This window comes from Dunckerocampus dactyliophorus, chromosome 14 (assembly GCF_027744805.1).
Source record: "Dunckerocampus dactyliophorus isolate RoL2022-P2 chromosome 14, RoL_Ddac_1.1, whole genome shotgun sequence".
Taxonomy (NCBI): Eukaryota; Metazoa; Chordata; class Actinopteri; order Syngnathiformes; family Syngnathidae; genus Dunckerocampus; species Dunckerocampus dactyliophorus.
The window spans coordinates 23,424,742-23,439,447 of record NC_072832.1 but is presented as its reverse complement, the minus strand read 5'-3'; the positions used below and the strand labels follow the sequence as shown (position 1 = coordinate 23,439,447).

Here is a 14,706-nt window from a genome sequence, read left to right as displayed (position 1 = left end):
CCCCGAGATACTTGAACTCCTCCACCTGGGGCAGGACCTCATTCCCAACCCGGAGGGAGCAATCCACCCTTTTCCGACTGAGAACCATGGCCTCGGATTTGGAGGTGCTGAGTCTCATCCCAGAAGCTTCACACTCAGATGCAAACCGTCCCAGTAAACGCTGCAGGTCACAGCCCGATGAGGCCATCAGGACCACATCGTCTGCAAATAGCAGAGATGAGATCCTAGTGCCCCCGAACTGGACTCCCTCGACACCTTGGCTGCGCCTAGAAATTCTGTCCATGAAAATTATGAACAGAATCGGTGACAAAGGGCAGCCTTGGCGGAGGCCAACGTTCACCGGAAACAGGCTTGACTTACTACTGGCAATGCGAACCAGGCTCCTGCTCCGGTTGTACAAGGACTGAATGGCACGTAGTAGCGCGCCACCAATCCCATACTCCCGGAGCACCCCCCACAGGACACCGCGAGGGACACGGTCGAATGCCTTTTCCAGGTCCACAAAGCACATGTAGACCGGTTGGGCAAACTCCCAAGTACCCTCCAGGACCCTTGCAAGGGTGTAGAGCTGGTCCAGTGTTCCGCGACCAGGACGAAAACCACATTGCACCTCCTGTAGCCGAGGTTCGATTAACGGTCGTACCCTTCTCTCCAGCACCCTGGAATAGACTTTCCCAGGGAGGCTGAGGAGTGTGATCCCCCTGTAGTTGGAACACACCCTACGGTCACCCTTCTTGAAAAGGGGGACCACCACCCCAGTCTGCCAATCCAGAGGTACTGTTCCCGACTTCCACGCAATGTTGAAGAGACGTGTCAGCCAAGACAGTCCCGCAACATCCAAAGCCATCCAACATCCAACATCCGCAACATCCAATAATATCGCCCCACCAATATTATCGGCCCGATAATGGCGTAAAAATTTAATACCGGTCAATTTTTTGGCCACAAACAACGTTGCTGTCGCCATAACAGTCGACACGCAGCATATACTTGAGCCAATGTTTTGCTTAAGCATAGCAGGACGTTGTGGGTTGTTGAAACACCGCTAATGGTGAGCGGGGTACCTCACAGACGTGCATATGTGACACCGCATCGAGCGCTGAGCCGTACATCAATGTCACCTCCATATTGGATGGGGTAAGAGTCGGAGCGGAGAAGATGCCTCATTCACGTGCTGCAAACCAAATCCCAGAGAATAACATTTCACAGGTAACACTTAACTTTTGACAGTATTTGGCCCATAGACAGCATGATTTGGCCGTTATTACATCGTTTTGAGAGCCTAATTTCCAATTTCCAATTATAAGAAAATGACTTGTACCGGTATTGTGAGCAAGATGGCGCCTTGGATGGCAGCCCAGGTCACTCACTCTCTTGTTGTGTGTGTTGTTTACACTTCACATACAGCAGAGACCAACTTTTAAATATTAACCAGCAATCTGACGAACTTTTGTAACCGGTTTTCACCGAGCCGGACACATTTTTTTTAATCACAAGCCTAAAAACAATGTGCTACATGTTTAAATAATGAGAAGGTTTTGTGTTATTATTGGTTATTTATATCAACATGTCATCTTTTGCGTTATTGTTGCTGTTTTTTTGGTGTAATTTATTTCTGCAACGTGCCGTGGGCGCATGAAAAACAAGCCACGGGCTTGTAGACTTGTAGGCAAAATAGACTTTTCCTCACCTAAGCTGCCTTTACTGTTGAATGAGGTCCATTATCTCTATGAAAACATCATCAATCCAAGCCACTAAAAACCACAATTCACACATCAACGGACATATCACGCTGAATGTCAATAAAGCAAAGCTGTTGACTCCTCATGCTTTGATGTGCTGCTCCTGTGGGAAAGCAGCCAGCCAGTAGAAGGCGCCAGACACAACGCTTCCCATCATGACCCGGGAGGAAGCTGCAGCTGAGTCACCATTTCATTTGGTGAAAATTAAACACAGATTACACTAAGGTATAACTCTGTAAGGGATATTATCACATTATTTATAAATCCCAATGGTAAGAAATGATGGCTCAATAAGAGCAACTTTCCCCCGACACAGCCAGCAGCACTCTCAGAGCCGGGGGAGGACGGTGTTACTTCACTTGGCTTCTCTAAGAAAGCCCCACCACCACCACCATCATCATCATCCCCACCATGATCACTGTAGCGGCGCTGCTTCTGATTGGCCGAGATGCTGCGTGTGACTTTGGGATGGGCGGGAGAAATACTGGAGCCGTTGTTGATGTCGCTGGTCGGCCGCTGCCGCTGAGCTAGGACGCTGTTGGTCAGGGGCTCGCTCCCCTCAAACTGTCGGTGGAAAAGAAGAGAAGGGGATTATATGATGGCTGCTCAGTACAATAAGGCCAGACACCATTCCATGCACAAGAATATTAAAAACACTTCCTTAAAATGCCACATCTCCATCACATCAGTTGTTTTAACTTATTTTAGCCTCATATAAGTTATCTTACATGGCAGTTAACTCATTTTTGCATTTGTGTGACAGTTAAAAATGTCACAAAAGAGCAATGCAAGCCTCCTGGTCCACTTCCTCGAATGATACCGGCCTCTTATACAGCTGTCTCATACAGGGATTAACTTCTTTTTACACTTGTACGACAGCTAATACTAAAAAAGTGTGATCCAAGGCTCCATCTCCACTTGCTTAAATGCTGCGTCGCCGTCAAACATCATCAAAAGAAGAGTACTTATTGCTTGGTTAAGTTAAAAACATTTAAGGGTTAACTTTTTTTTTACACTTGTATGACAGTTAAGTGTGTTAATAATAACATTTTCAGGATGGAGGCAGCTTGACTGTGGAACAAATTCTTTCTATTGCCAATATTTGATGGATTTGCTGGAAAATGTGAACAAATCCTCTGCATTAAGATGTGAGAAAGACGCTGACCTCTGGAGCTTTTCTTCCCAGCAGCAGGTAGGTGGCCATGACATCATCATACTTCTGGTTTTGTAAGGACTCGGTGATCTCATCTTTTGGGAAGCCCATCGTCACCATGAGCTCTGTCGGGTGAAAACAAGTGCAACACGTCAGTTACCCTCGCCAAGATGTCCATGACAATAACACACACACGCACACACATGAAAACACACCTATTCTGGTTGAGTCACTGAAGTCGGCCTCTGGCTCAGTGTACGGCTTCAACTCCTCCTCCTCGTGACCCACATTCATCCAGTGGTCTTTCATGATTTGCTAACAAATGAGCAATTGTTGTTTATTGCATTTGTCACGGCTTCTTAAGACACATAAACACGACTACAGCCTGTTTAAAACACCATCTTGAAATAGCTGAATAAATTATGGTTGTGGAGTGCGCTGTACTGACTGAAGTGACAACAACATAACCTGTGCAACATACACAACAAGCATGGGCCGAGCGACCACGCCGTCAAAACCGACGGAGCACATCGTCCTGACCTAAAAGCTAACGAGGCAAAGAAGAAGTGTGGGGGAGAATACCTCCAGACTGCCACGTTTGACCGGGTTGAGCACCAGTAGTTTCTTCAGCAGGTTTTCACAGTCGGTGGACATGTAGAAGGGGATGCGGTACTTTCCCCGCAGGACCCTTTCTCTCAGCTCCTGCACGGCAAAGCAACAAAGACGCAAGTTAGCAAGAACAATGTCAGACCAGACAAGCTGATCTGATGAGATTTGACACAAGTGTGTGAAACGTCCAGTCAGCTGATCCGTACTCAAGGATGATACACTGGCACGCTTGGGCACTGGATAAGGTAGTCCTGGGCCTGGTACCATTGTTACCAAGCACATGCATGCGTACAATGTAAACATGTCAAATGCAAAAATGCTCCTCCCATCAGTTATTAATGACATCCGCCATCTTGCACAATAGAAATTAAGATAATAATCATCTATAAAGTCACTACATGAGCACATGCGTGCGGGCAACATACTCAGTAAGCTAATCAGAGCAATTTTCCTCCCACCAGTTACTGAGAACTGCCACCTTGAATAATAGAAATAAATAGAAAGACTTAAAATAATCCATAAAGCCCTTTGTATGCTTGCTCATGCATGAAACTGTACATGTAATCAACACTTCTCCACCAGTTGTCATATGCACCACCGTGCATTTGAGAAATAAAAAGAACAACTCAAAATAATCCACAAAGTCAAAGCCCAAGGTAAACTCACTCACACATACCAGCTTGTAGGTGCGTGTCAGATAATAAATGGAATCTCTCATGGTCATTAATGATAATGGACCCCGCTTTCATAGTAGAAATAAACAGAATGACTTAAAATAATCCACGTAGTCAAAGCCCAAGGTATGCTTGCTTGCTCAGGTAAAGGCACAAGCATTCAAAACATACTGTACGTGTCATATAATCATTGCAAACGTTGCTGCCGTCAGTTGTTAATCATGTCCGCCACCTCGCATTAAAGAAAAAATAGAACTATAATAATCAAAATAATAGTCAAATCCCACGGTGCTCACACACCAGCACATGCATATACGCTGCGTACTGTGTCACACAATGCAAACACTCCTCCTGACAGTTATTAAAAACCACCACCGTGCATAATGGAAATATATCAAAAAATTTGTAATAATCCACCAAGTCAAAGCCCAAGGCTCGCTTGCTCAGGCACATGCCCACACGCAACATACCACACATGTCATATCATGAATGCGTTTGCTCCTAACATCAGTAATTAATAACCACCACCACCACGCCTAACACCGATAAATACAAAGACTTGAAATAATCCACAAGGTCTACGCTAAGATCACTTGCTAACGCAAGGGCACATACTGTACACGCATGCATTGAGCCGTATGTGCTGTCATAAAACACATTTCATACAAATAATAAGTAAAACAAAGAGAAAGACATGAAATGATCGACAAGGTCAGGAAAGTTGCAGTGATAGTGTTGCATAATGAAGGGATGGTACTCTAAGTGTAAATTACATGCAAGGTGAACTCAATGTGTGGATTGCACACCAGAATTGGACAGGAATACCCCGAAAGAACACAAACACACGCTAAAAGCAAACGAAAGAAAACAGGAAGTTGCACACAAACAAAAATAATGAAAAGCATATCAGATTTCCACTTTGCAAGCTGCTGCTGCTGCTTCATGAATCATTTCTACCGTTGCTGCATTATTGAAGCAGGGCGGATAAACTTCCAAGCAAAGTCTCACCCCTAATGATAGAAACAGGAAATTCCACTCTTAATCTGCTCATTCAGGAAACACGGAATCATGTCCGTGCACGTAAACTTAAGGGGAAAAAAAGAATAATCCTCCAGTTGGGCAATACCTGTTGAGGGCAAGCAAGTTCACCATTGGGGACATCAATACATGCAACCTGACAGCCTCTCCTAAACGAGGCTCGTGATAACCCTAACCCAATCTGCAGCATAAAAGTGCAACCAAAAAACAACATATTTATTATTAAAAACTACTGAATCCAGAAATGCATGGTTGTCGACTAAGTATGTCCAAAGTGCGGCCCGGCAGCCGTTTGGGGCCTGTTTGGGACCACAGCACATTCTAAATATATAATTTAACAAGAATATATTTTTAAAAACAACAGCAAAAATTGAATGGATTATTACAGGAAAATATTAAGAGAAAAAAGTTGTAATTAACACAAAAAAGTTGTCATTTTACAAGAATAAGGTAATAATATTATGAGGAAAAATGACATCGTTTTATTAGCATAAAACTAAAATATTAAAGAAAAATGATGTTTTTCATTAAGTCTTAATATTATGACAAACACATTTTTTAAACGTTGTAATTTTTGGAAATCGAGTTTGTGAAAAAAAGTTATGGGAATAATATCAAAATATTATAGGAAGAAAGCCATAATAGTATGAGGAAAAAATTAAAATTAAAAAACAAAAAAACACAACGGCAGCAATGGAAAACACCTGCTGTAATTTTACGAGAACAAAGTCAAAGTATTAAAATAAAAAGCCGTAGTCTAAAGAGAAAGAGAGTTGCAATTTTACGAGAATAAACTCATAATAGTATGAGTATTATCCATCCATTTTCTATGCCGCTTACATATTGGACGAAAATATTATATATATAGAGTATATAATGTTTCAACAGATGAGGTGATTTTAAAAAACAAATACTTTTGCTTGGTTTGGCTTAAATAAAAGTATAAAAAATAAATAAATGAAACAATAAATACATAGAAAAATATAATTGACTTAAACAAGTGTAGAAGTAAAAACATGCAAAAATGACTTAAATAAAAATCTAAAAAAATAAATACAAATAAAAATGATTTAAATAAAAGTGTAAAAAATAATACAAATATGTTCCAAAATAACTTTAAAAAAGTATATTAAAAAAATAATACAAATAAATACCAATAACTAAAATCGACTTAATGACCAATTAAAAATGTGGCTCCCAGGCTAGGCCATTTGAGAACCCCGGTCCAGAACTCTGATGTTGTGGATCAGTGGCGTCAAACTTGTTTTCATTGTAGTCGTGGTTATCCTCAGGGGGCCACCACCAAATTAGCATGCAATTGCTTCATGATATTATGACACATTCAATTACCATTTTCACTTTGGATTGTTTTACCAACAAACTCACATTGAAAGAAGTCAACGTGCCAAGTCCAAATTTGAGTATACAACTTTTGGATTTGGATTGTCTTTTGGATTTTTAACAGTAACATTTTAGTTTTTAATTTGTTTTTTTTTTACTAAAATATATTTAAATTAGCTTAAAAAATAAAAATCTATGTTATGATAATATTATAAGTAATTAATCAAATAAGACAAATATAATCACACTACATTAAAAAGTTAAAATAATAATAAAAATAAGAGTTTATAAATAATATGAAATAATAAAAATGCTAATTTGGATATGCATTATTTCCAGGCTGTTGCAGGTCGCATAAAATGATATGGTGGGTCAAATCTGGCCCCCGGGCCTTGCGCTTGATAACTGTGTATCAACTTGCTGAATCAGCAACGACTAATCACATAGCATCACCACACCTTTAGGTTCTGTCCGTCGAAGGGCAGGGATCCGCTGACCAGCGTGTAGAGGATGACCCCGAGGCTCCACACGTCCACCTCGGGTCCGTCGTATTTCTTTCCCTGGAAGAGTTCGGGGGCGGCGTAGGGCGGGGAACCGCAGAAGGTGTCCAGCTTGCTGCCGACGGTGAACTCATTGCTGAAGCCAAAGTCGGCTATCTTGATGTTCATGTCGGCGTCCAATAGCAGGTTCTCGGCCTGAGGGGGAAGATAGACGGGACGTTCATTGGTGCAAGCGCTAATTAGAGAGACTGCAGTCAAAGCATCAAATCACCTTTAGATCCCTGTGAACTATCCTCCTCTGGTGGCAATACTGCACAGCAGACACAATCTAAAACACAAACGGTTTGTCTTTTATAAAAAGAGAGCATCATCCAGTAAAAAAAAGAAAATGCACACTCATTGTTTGCTGCTGAGAGTTGAGCCAACATCAATGCTGCTGAAGCACCACTAGGGGTCAGCATGGCAGCTGCAGCGTGTGCGGAAGCCAGTCCGCCAGACGTTCCGCAGTCAGTGACACAGCTTGATCTCGGTGCATGACGCCACTCACGGCGATGATGACTCACCTGCCTGAACTTGGCCCTGGCCTCCTTCTCCTTCATCCTACCGTGGGCCACCAGGTAGTCAAAGACCTCCCCTGGAGCAATTAGAACGGGGGCACTTGTCAGATGTCATTTTTCAACATTTTCTTTCAATAATACACAATGCTGATGCAAATTAGGATTGATTATCCTTGGCGGAGGCATTGCGCGGGTATGTACGCATAAGCACAAAATGTCACTCACCGCCACTGGCATACTCCATCACCAAGTAGAGCGTCTTCTCCGTTTCAATCACCTCAAATAATTTGACTGCAGAGGACAGAAAAAACAAAGTTTCTCCAAAACCTTTCTGTCATGTTCCGTGTCCAGTAGATGCAAACAGAAGCTTAATAATAATTAAAAAATAAAAATAAAAACACCTATGTAATTATTCAATCAGTATTAAATTACTTTACTCCAAATATAAAGATACATATTGTTTATTCATTAAAATAAATATTGAACTGAATTTAGAACGTATTTACTATAACATGTAAATAACTACATTAAAAATATTATAAAAAATGATTAAACGTATGTTTTATTATTATTATTATTATTATTATTATGGGATTTGACATTACTTGTGCATTTTTTTAAAGCAAATAAACCTGCAGCAACAGAAAAAAATTAAATTAAAAAAGCAATTAAAAATAATAATAGAATTATAGTAATAAGTAATAATACAAAAAAACAATAGCACACCACAATATTTTGTACTGTATATATTTAATTTGTCAGATTTTAAACTCTAGTTAAAGAACGCATAATGATGACATACAGCTTTTTAAGGTATCCTGATTTATTTTATATGGTTTTTATTCATTTTCTTTTTTTTCCACTTTACAGTCATCCCTCGCTCCATTGCAATCTTGGAACATCGCTCCCTCACTCTATTGTGGTTGTTCAAAAATTCATAATAAATAAATGATTGCTGTTTCGTGGTTGACTACGTCCCATTATTAGTACAAAAAATGCCTATTTAAGTAAATGTTACATATTCTTTGCCTAAATGAAGCGTTCATTTTCAATGAACTTAAATACAGTACAAATACAGTTTGAGGCAATACAAGTCATGAATTGCAGTCTACACTGGCCACTAGGTGTCACTACTAAACTAGTAACCCGCACCAGACTTGATGCCAACCAGGCTTTTACAAGTATTATTTCATAATTATTTATCTCACAACAGGTGCAGTATTAACCTAATAATAATAATAATAATCACCATCATCATCATAATAATAACGCGGGCTACTGTTGTGGCCGTACTCTCGCTACAACTTAACTCTGAATCCCCGACGTCCACACTTGTCCACACGTCCGGAAGACATTTATTGGAACACACACGAGCATGTGTCTTATTTATGTATAAAATATTTTATTTTCTTTGATTATGTTTACTATATTGGGTAATACGAGCGTAAAGGTGACTACAGGGATGTTATTTCATGTCTAGAGGGCTTTAATAATGGTCAAAGTCACATTTAGAAAGTCATAAACAGGTTTTCTATGCTCTGACTATGACAATATTCAATTTATTAATATTGAATGATGTCCAATACCACAGATTTGATTTCTGGTCCGATACTGATCAAAAAATCCTATAAGTTGCAAATTCACCTAATGTGTCTGGTAAATTTCAAAAAGTAGTGTATATCACATCAGACATCAATTTTGAATTACATAAATTGTTAATTTAAATAAATTAATAATGTAATAATGAATTTAACTAAGTTATTTATCTATTTTAAGTCTGTTGAGGTAGCGGAGTGATTTACAACATTGCCAAGTTAATATACAACAATGAAAAAACAGGATAAAATCATATCAAATATGTGAAAATTATATTTTAAACAATAAAAAAAGAATATAAGTAAAATAATAAAAGCATTAAAATAAATGATTAATTATTGAGAACTACTTAAAGATGAAAAGTTTATGCACAATTCACGCATGGCTCTGTTTACTCTCGGTCAACGTTTCAACAGACACACGTTTCAGCCAAACATTACCTCTAGTGACTGAAGTACCAAAAGTATCGATATTTTGATTTGAGAATCGATTTTAGGCCATGAAGAGCTAGTATTTCAAGTATCAATATTTCAGTATCGATCCGCACATCACTACTTTGTGGAAATCGCAGTCGGGTCTAGAACCAATTAGATAAATGAGGGATTATTGTAATGTATATAGTTTTTTTTTCAAAAACAGTCGTTAAAAAACAAAACAATTAAGCCACAAGATATTTGCTACATATATTTGACATTAAATGGTAATTATTGTAATTACAGTTCATAATACAGCTTTCTAGGATATCCTTTTCATTCATTTTCAGATTTTTTTTAAATTTATTTTATTTATCTGTTTAAATAATTCTAAAAATGTAGTATAACACTTCACAATATTTTTACATATATTTGACATTAAATGGTAATCATAGTAATTATAATTAGTAATGACATACAGCTTTCTAGGATACCCTGATTTATTATATAAGATATTTTCATTCATTTTCTGATTATTCTTTTTTTTTAACTTTATTTTTATTTTTATATTTTTAATTAATAATAATAAGTTAAGATACCCTTTTTATTCATTTTCTGATTTTTGTAAATGTATTTTTATTTATCTGCTTCAATAATACTAAAAAAGTAGTGTAACACATCAAAATATTTTTACATATATTTGACATTAAATGGTAATTATAGTAATTTTAGTTAATAATGACATACAGCTTTGTAGGATATCCTTCTCATTCATTTTCAGATATTTTTTTTTATTTTATTTATCTGTTTAAATAATACTAAAAATGTCGTATAACACATCACAATATTTTGACATATATATGACATTACATGGTAATTATAGTAATTATAGTTAATAATGACATACAGCTTTCTAGGATATCTTGATTTATTATGGATGTTAATTTCATTCACTTTCTGATTATTCTTTTTTTAAACTTTAATTTCTATTTTTATATTTGTAATTAATAATAAGAAGTAGTACAATATGTCACAATATATTTGATATACAGTGTTCCCTCGCTACATCGCGGTTGCCCTTTCGCGGATTTGCTGAATTTTTTTTTTAACTGCGTATGAACGCGCATTGTGTTCTGCGTGTGGCGTATTAGAGCAATCTATCGGTGCTCTGTTGTATGTGTCTGTTATTGTATTTACTACTGCTACCAGTAGAGGGTGTTGTACACTCATGTGAGAGTTGAAGACAGTGCAGCTCCACCTCATCTGTGTTAACCGCCTGTATGAGCATATTAGGAACCCACAGTAGACAATAGCCAGCTAAATATAGAGCCACAACAGTCCTTATTGGCTAAGGGAGAACCCACCCATTGTGTTCTGCGCCCTGATTGGCTGTAGACCATTTTCAATCAGTCTCCTTCTGTGTCATTTCCTGTCGTGGTCAATAGTCGCTAGCAAACTCACTAACTGTGTGAGCTGCTTGCTAACCGCCAATAAACAATAGAAGAAGATGAAGCTAATCAGCTAAATGAATCTTCGGTTCAAGGCTTAGGACGAGGAGGCGGACGACGGCAGGAGCAATATGTTTTAACAAGGATACAAAAACGCTCCAGCCGATCGGTGTCAGGACGAGGCACAGTCAGAGTGAATACGCTTGAGTCACAATTTCTTGTGTCCAACCTAGTACTTTGGTTATTAAAATTCGGACGAAATTTGAACTTTGAGAGTGTTTAAACAAGAGAGAAATGTGGGAAAATGTTAATGAATGTCTGAGGAAAGTGTATAAAATGTATGGTGAGGGGTTTTACAGCTAGTGGTTAGCATGTTGGCTACACAGTCAGAAGATTGGGAAGACCTGGGTTCGTATCTCCGTTGGGCATTTCTTTGTGTGCATGTTCTCCCCGTGTGTGCGTGTGTTTTCTCCGGGTACTCCGGTTTTCTCCCACATTCCAAAAACATGCATGTTAAGGTAATTGGAGACTCTAAATTGTCCATAGGTATGAATGTGAGTGTGAATGGTTGTTTGTCTATATGTGCCCTGCCATTGGCTGGCTACCAGTCCAGAGTGTACCCCGCCTCTCGCCCGAAGTCAGCTGGGATAGGCTCCAGCATACCCCAGCGACCCTAATTAGGTTAAGAGGCACAGAAAATGGATGGATGGATAGTTAGCTACTTTGCGGATTTCACTTTGGAAACATTTTGGGAACCTATCCCCTGCGGTAAACGAGGGAACACTGTACAGTGTGTTTGTCACACTTAAATACCTCAGATCATCAAACAAATTTAAATATCAATCAATGACAACACAACTGAACACTAAATGCAGTTTTTAAATGAAACTTTTTATTAAGGGAGAAAAAAAATCCTAAATGCTGCCCCCCCAAAATGCCGAAAACATGGAACAGTGGTGAACCAACAGTGGAGTGTCCAGCCAACCAAAACTACCCCAAGAGCACAGCGACGACTCATCCAAAAGGTCACCAAAAAACCCCACAACAACATCCAAAGGTCTGCAGGCCTCACTTGCCTCAGTTAAGGTCAGTGTTCATGACTCCACCACAGGAAAGACATTGGGCAAAAACGACCTGCATGGCAAAGTTCCAAGACCAAAACCACTACTGAGCAAAAAGAACATTAAGGCTTATCTCATTTTGAAAACATCCCAAGACCTTTGGGAAAACACTATGTGATCTGACGAGACAAAACTTGAAGTCTTTGGAAGGTGTGTGTCCCATTACATCTGGCGTAAAAGTAACGCAGCATTTCAGAAAATGAACATCATACCAACAGTAAAATATGGTGGTGGTAGTGTGATGGTCTGGGGCTGTTTTGCTGCTTCAGGACCGGGAAGACTAACTGTGATAAATGGAACCATGAATTCTGCTGTCTACCAAAATTCCTAAAGGAGAATGTCCGGCCGTCTGTTGGTGGCCTCAAGCTGAAACCAACTTGGGTTCTGCAGCAGGACAATGATCCAAAACACAACAAGTCCACCTCTGAATGGCTGAAGAAAAACAAAATGAAGACTTTGGAGTGGCCTAGTCAAAGTCCTGACCTGAATCCTATTGATATGCAGTGGCATGACCTTTCGCATGACCTTAAAAAGGCGGGTCATGCTGGAAAACCCTCCAATGTGGCTGAATGACAGCAATTCTGCAAAGGTGACTGGGCCAAAATTCCTCCACAGCGCTGTAAGAGATTCATTGCAAGTTATCACAAACTCTTGATTGCAGTTGCTGCTAATAAGGGTGGCCCAACCAGTTATTAGGTTTAGGGGGCAATCACTTTTTCACACAGGGCCATGTGGGTTTGGATTATTTTTCTCCCTTAATAATAAAAAGTTTCATTTAAAAAGTGCATTTTGTGTTCAGTTGTGTTTTCGTTGACTAATATGAAAATTTGTTTGATGATCTGAAACATTTGTGTGACAAAAAATAAGATATCAGGAAGGGGGCAAACACTTTTCCACACCACTGTATATATCTGACATTAAATGGTAATTACTGTAATTATAGTTAATAATAATAATAATAATGACATAGACATTATACTATAATATCCTAAATTACAACATTGTCAAGTGATTAAACTTACCAATGTTGGGATGATTCAGTATCTTCATTATTCGTACTTCCCTGAAGAGCTGTTGACACACAAAGAAACATTTGTTTTTGTCATAAAATGCCAAAGCTGACAAAGCAGATTTAGGAAATGTCATTATGTGCACAAAGTGTCGTCTTTGGAAACTAGACTGGGGCATCATGAGACTTGAGTGCTATGTAAGACAACATGACGGATGCACTGACAACAAATCTCAGGGAAGAGGAGCATCATCAAAACAAGAGATCACTGCTGTATCAGTACACAGCCTTCCAGCCGGTCCAGTCCAATAAAATCATGCTCGCTCATCTTTGTTCTCAAAGCATCACGCTTATCGAGCGAGTACAGGGCTTAAAGAGCAGCTTGGCGTCATGTCAGATGATCTCCTGCAGCCACTTAGAGGTGCTGTTGAATCATTTACATTCTGCTGACTCCCTGCCTGTGCTCAATGCTCTCCAAGGGACTTCTCTGTGTTTTGACGTCAACACTGATTTTGCGCTTTGTCGGCCATCTTTCTTATGTTCCACCTGCTGTCTATACTTAGAAAATCTAAGCGGGAGAGTTCATATTCACACGCGTGTGCTTCGGAATGTCTCCTAGTCTCTAGATGGTCTCATACAGGTTATGTAAGCCAGCAAACAGTCAGTCTGTGTTTTTAGGTCATCAAAAGTAGTCCGTGAGACAGCCCGACCCAGCTGGGACCTCTCAGGTACTTTTTGCTAATTTCGCCTTCGGTCTACATCTCTCTTTGTGATGCATCTTGTGGCAGCCATTCTTCTGGTAAATGAAAACTCTTCATTTTTTTAAATTTTGCCCATCATCCACAATCCTTATGTGAAACATGAGAACTTTTCTGTGCATTCTAAAGAGAGAAAAACAGCATGAGGAAGCTAACAATGCACATGATGGGACACACCTATTTAAACTACAAAGCACTCTAAAAAAATCTCCAAGGTTTTATGGTTTTATATCCATGCTGTGACCATGTAGTAACAGGTACATTCATGATAACATGTAATGCTTACAGTATTTTGCCGTATTTTGATCATTTTAAACATTCTTTCCTGGGCGCATTGATTTCTCATAGCCCACTGATAGAAACTAACGCTATTTCCATCAACAATAGCGGCATACTGTAGAAAGCACGTCTGTTTGCTACTACTAATCATGGCAGACTTTGTGAGAGCTGCCACTGCTGACTACTTTTGGACAAATGAGGATCCAGAACTTTATCTTTTTGAGCCTTAATATACAAAGGATGAGCTACAGGTTTTACAAGCTGAGCCCGCTAGAAGAGAAAGTGAAACATATGGGGAGCAAGTCATTGCACCGACATGACTTGCCAACAGAAATGGAGTGTTTCTGATGCACTGAGTGGCATACAATGTTACCATCGAAGGAAAGGCTTCATGGGGATATGGTGAGGAGGACATTGCTCCGAGAGATTGCATCACAACAAACGAAGAATTGTTAGCGCTAACAAACC

At 39.3% G+C, this 14,706-nt stretch overlaps 1 protein-coding gene across 2 annotated transcripts in view; it reads right to left on the bottom strand.

The window, feature by feature from the left end:
* mark1 (MAP/microtubule affinity-regulating kinase 1) overlaps positions 1 to 14,706 on the bottom strand; it is a 73,021-nt gene that overhangs the window by 12,963 nt on the left and 45,352 nt on the right. For both annotated transcript variants that reach the window (XM_054799618.1, XM_054799619.1), the window contains exons 4-12: positions 13,215 to 13,263; positions 7,840 to 7,905; positions 7,621 to 7,691; positions 7,329 to 7,385; positions 7,016 to 7,252; positions 3,478 to 3,597; positions 3,111 to 3,210; positions 2,908 to 3,020; positions 2,153 to 2,306 (exon numbers count right to left, since the gene is read on the bottom strand). In XM_054799618.1, the coding sequence (XP_054655593.1) occupies positions 2,153 to 2,306; positions 2,908 to 3,020; positions 3,111 to 3,210; positions 3,478 to 3,597; positions 7,016 to 7,252; positions 7,329 to 7,385; positions 7,621 to 7,691; positions 7,840 to 7,905; positions 13,215 to 13,263 (967 nt within the window). The remainder of the gene's footprint in view (positions 1 to 2,152; positions 2,307 to 2,907; positions 3,021 to 3,110; positions 3,211 to 3,477; positions 3,598 to 7,015; positions 7,253 to 7,328; positions 7,386 to 7,620; positions 7,692 to 7,839; positions 7,906 to 13,214; positions 13,264 to 14,706) is intronic.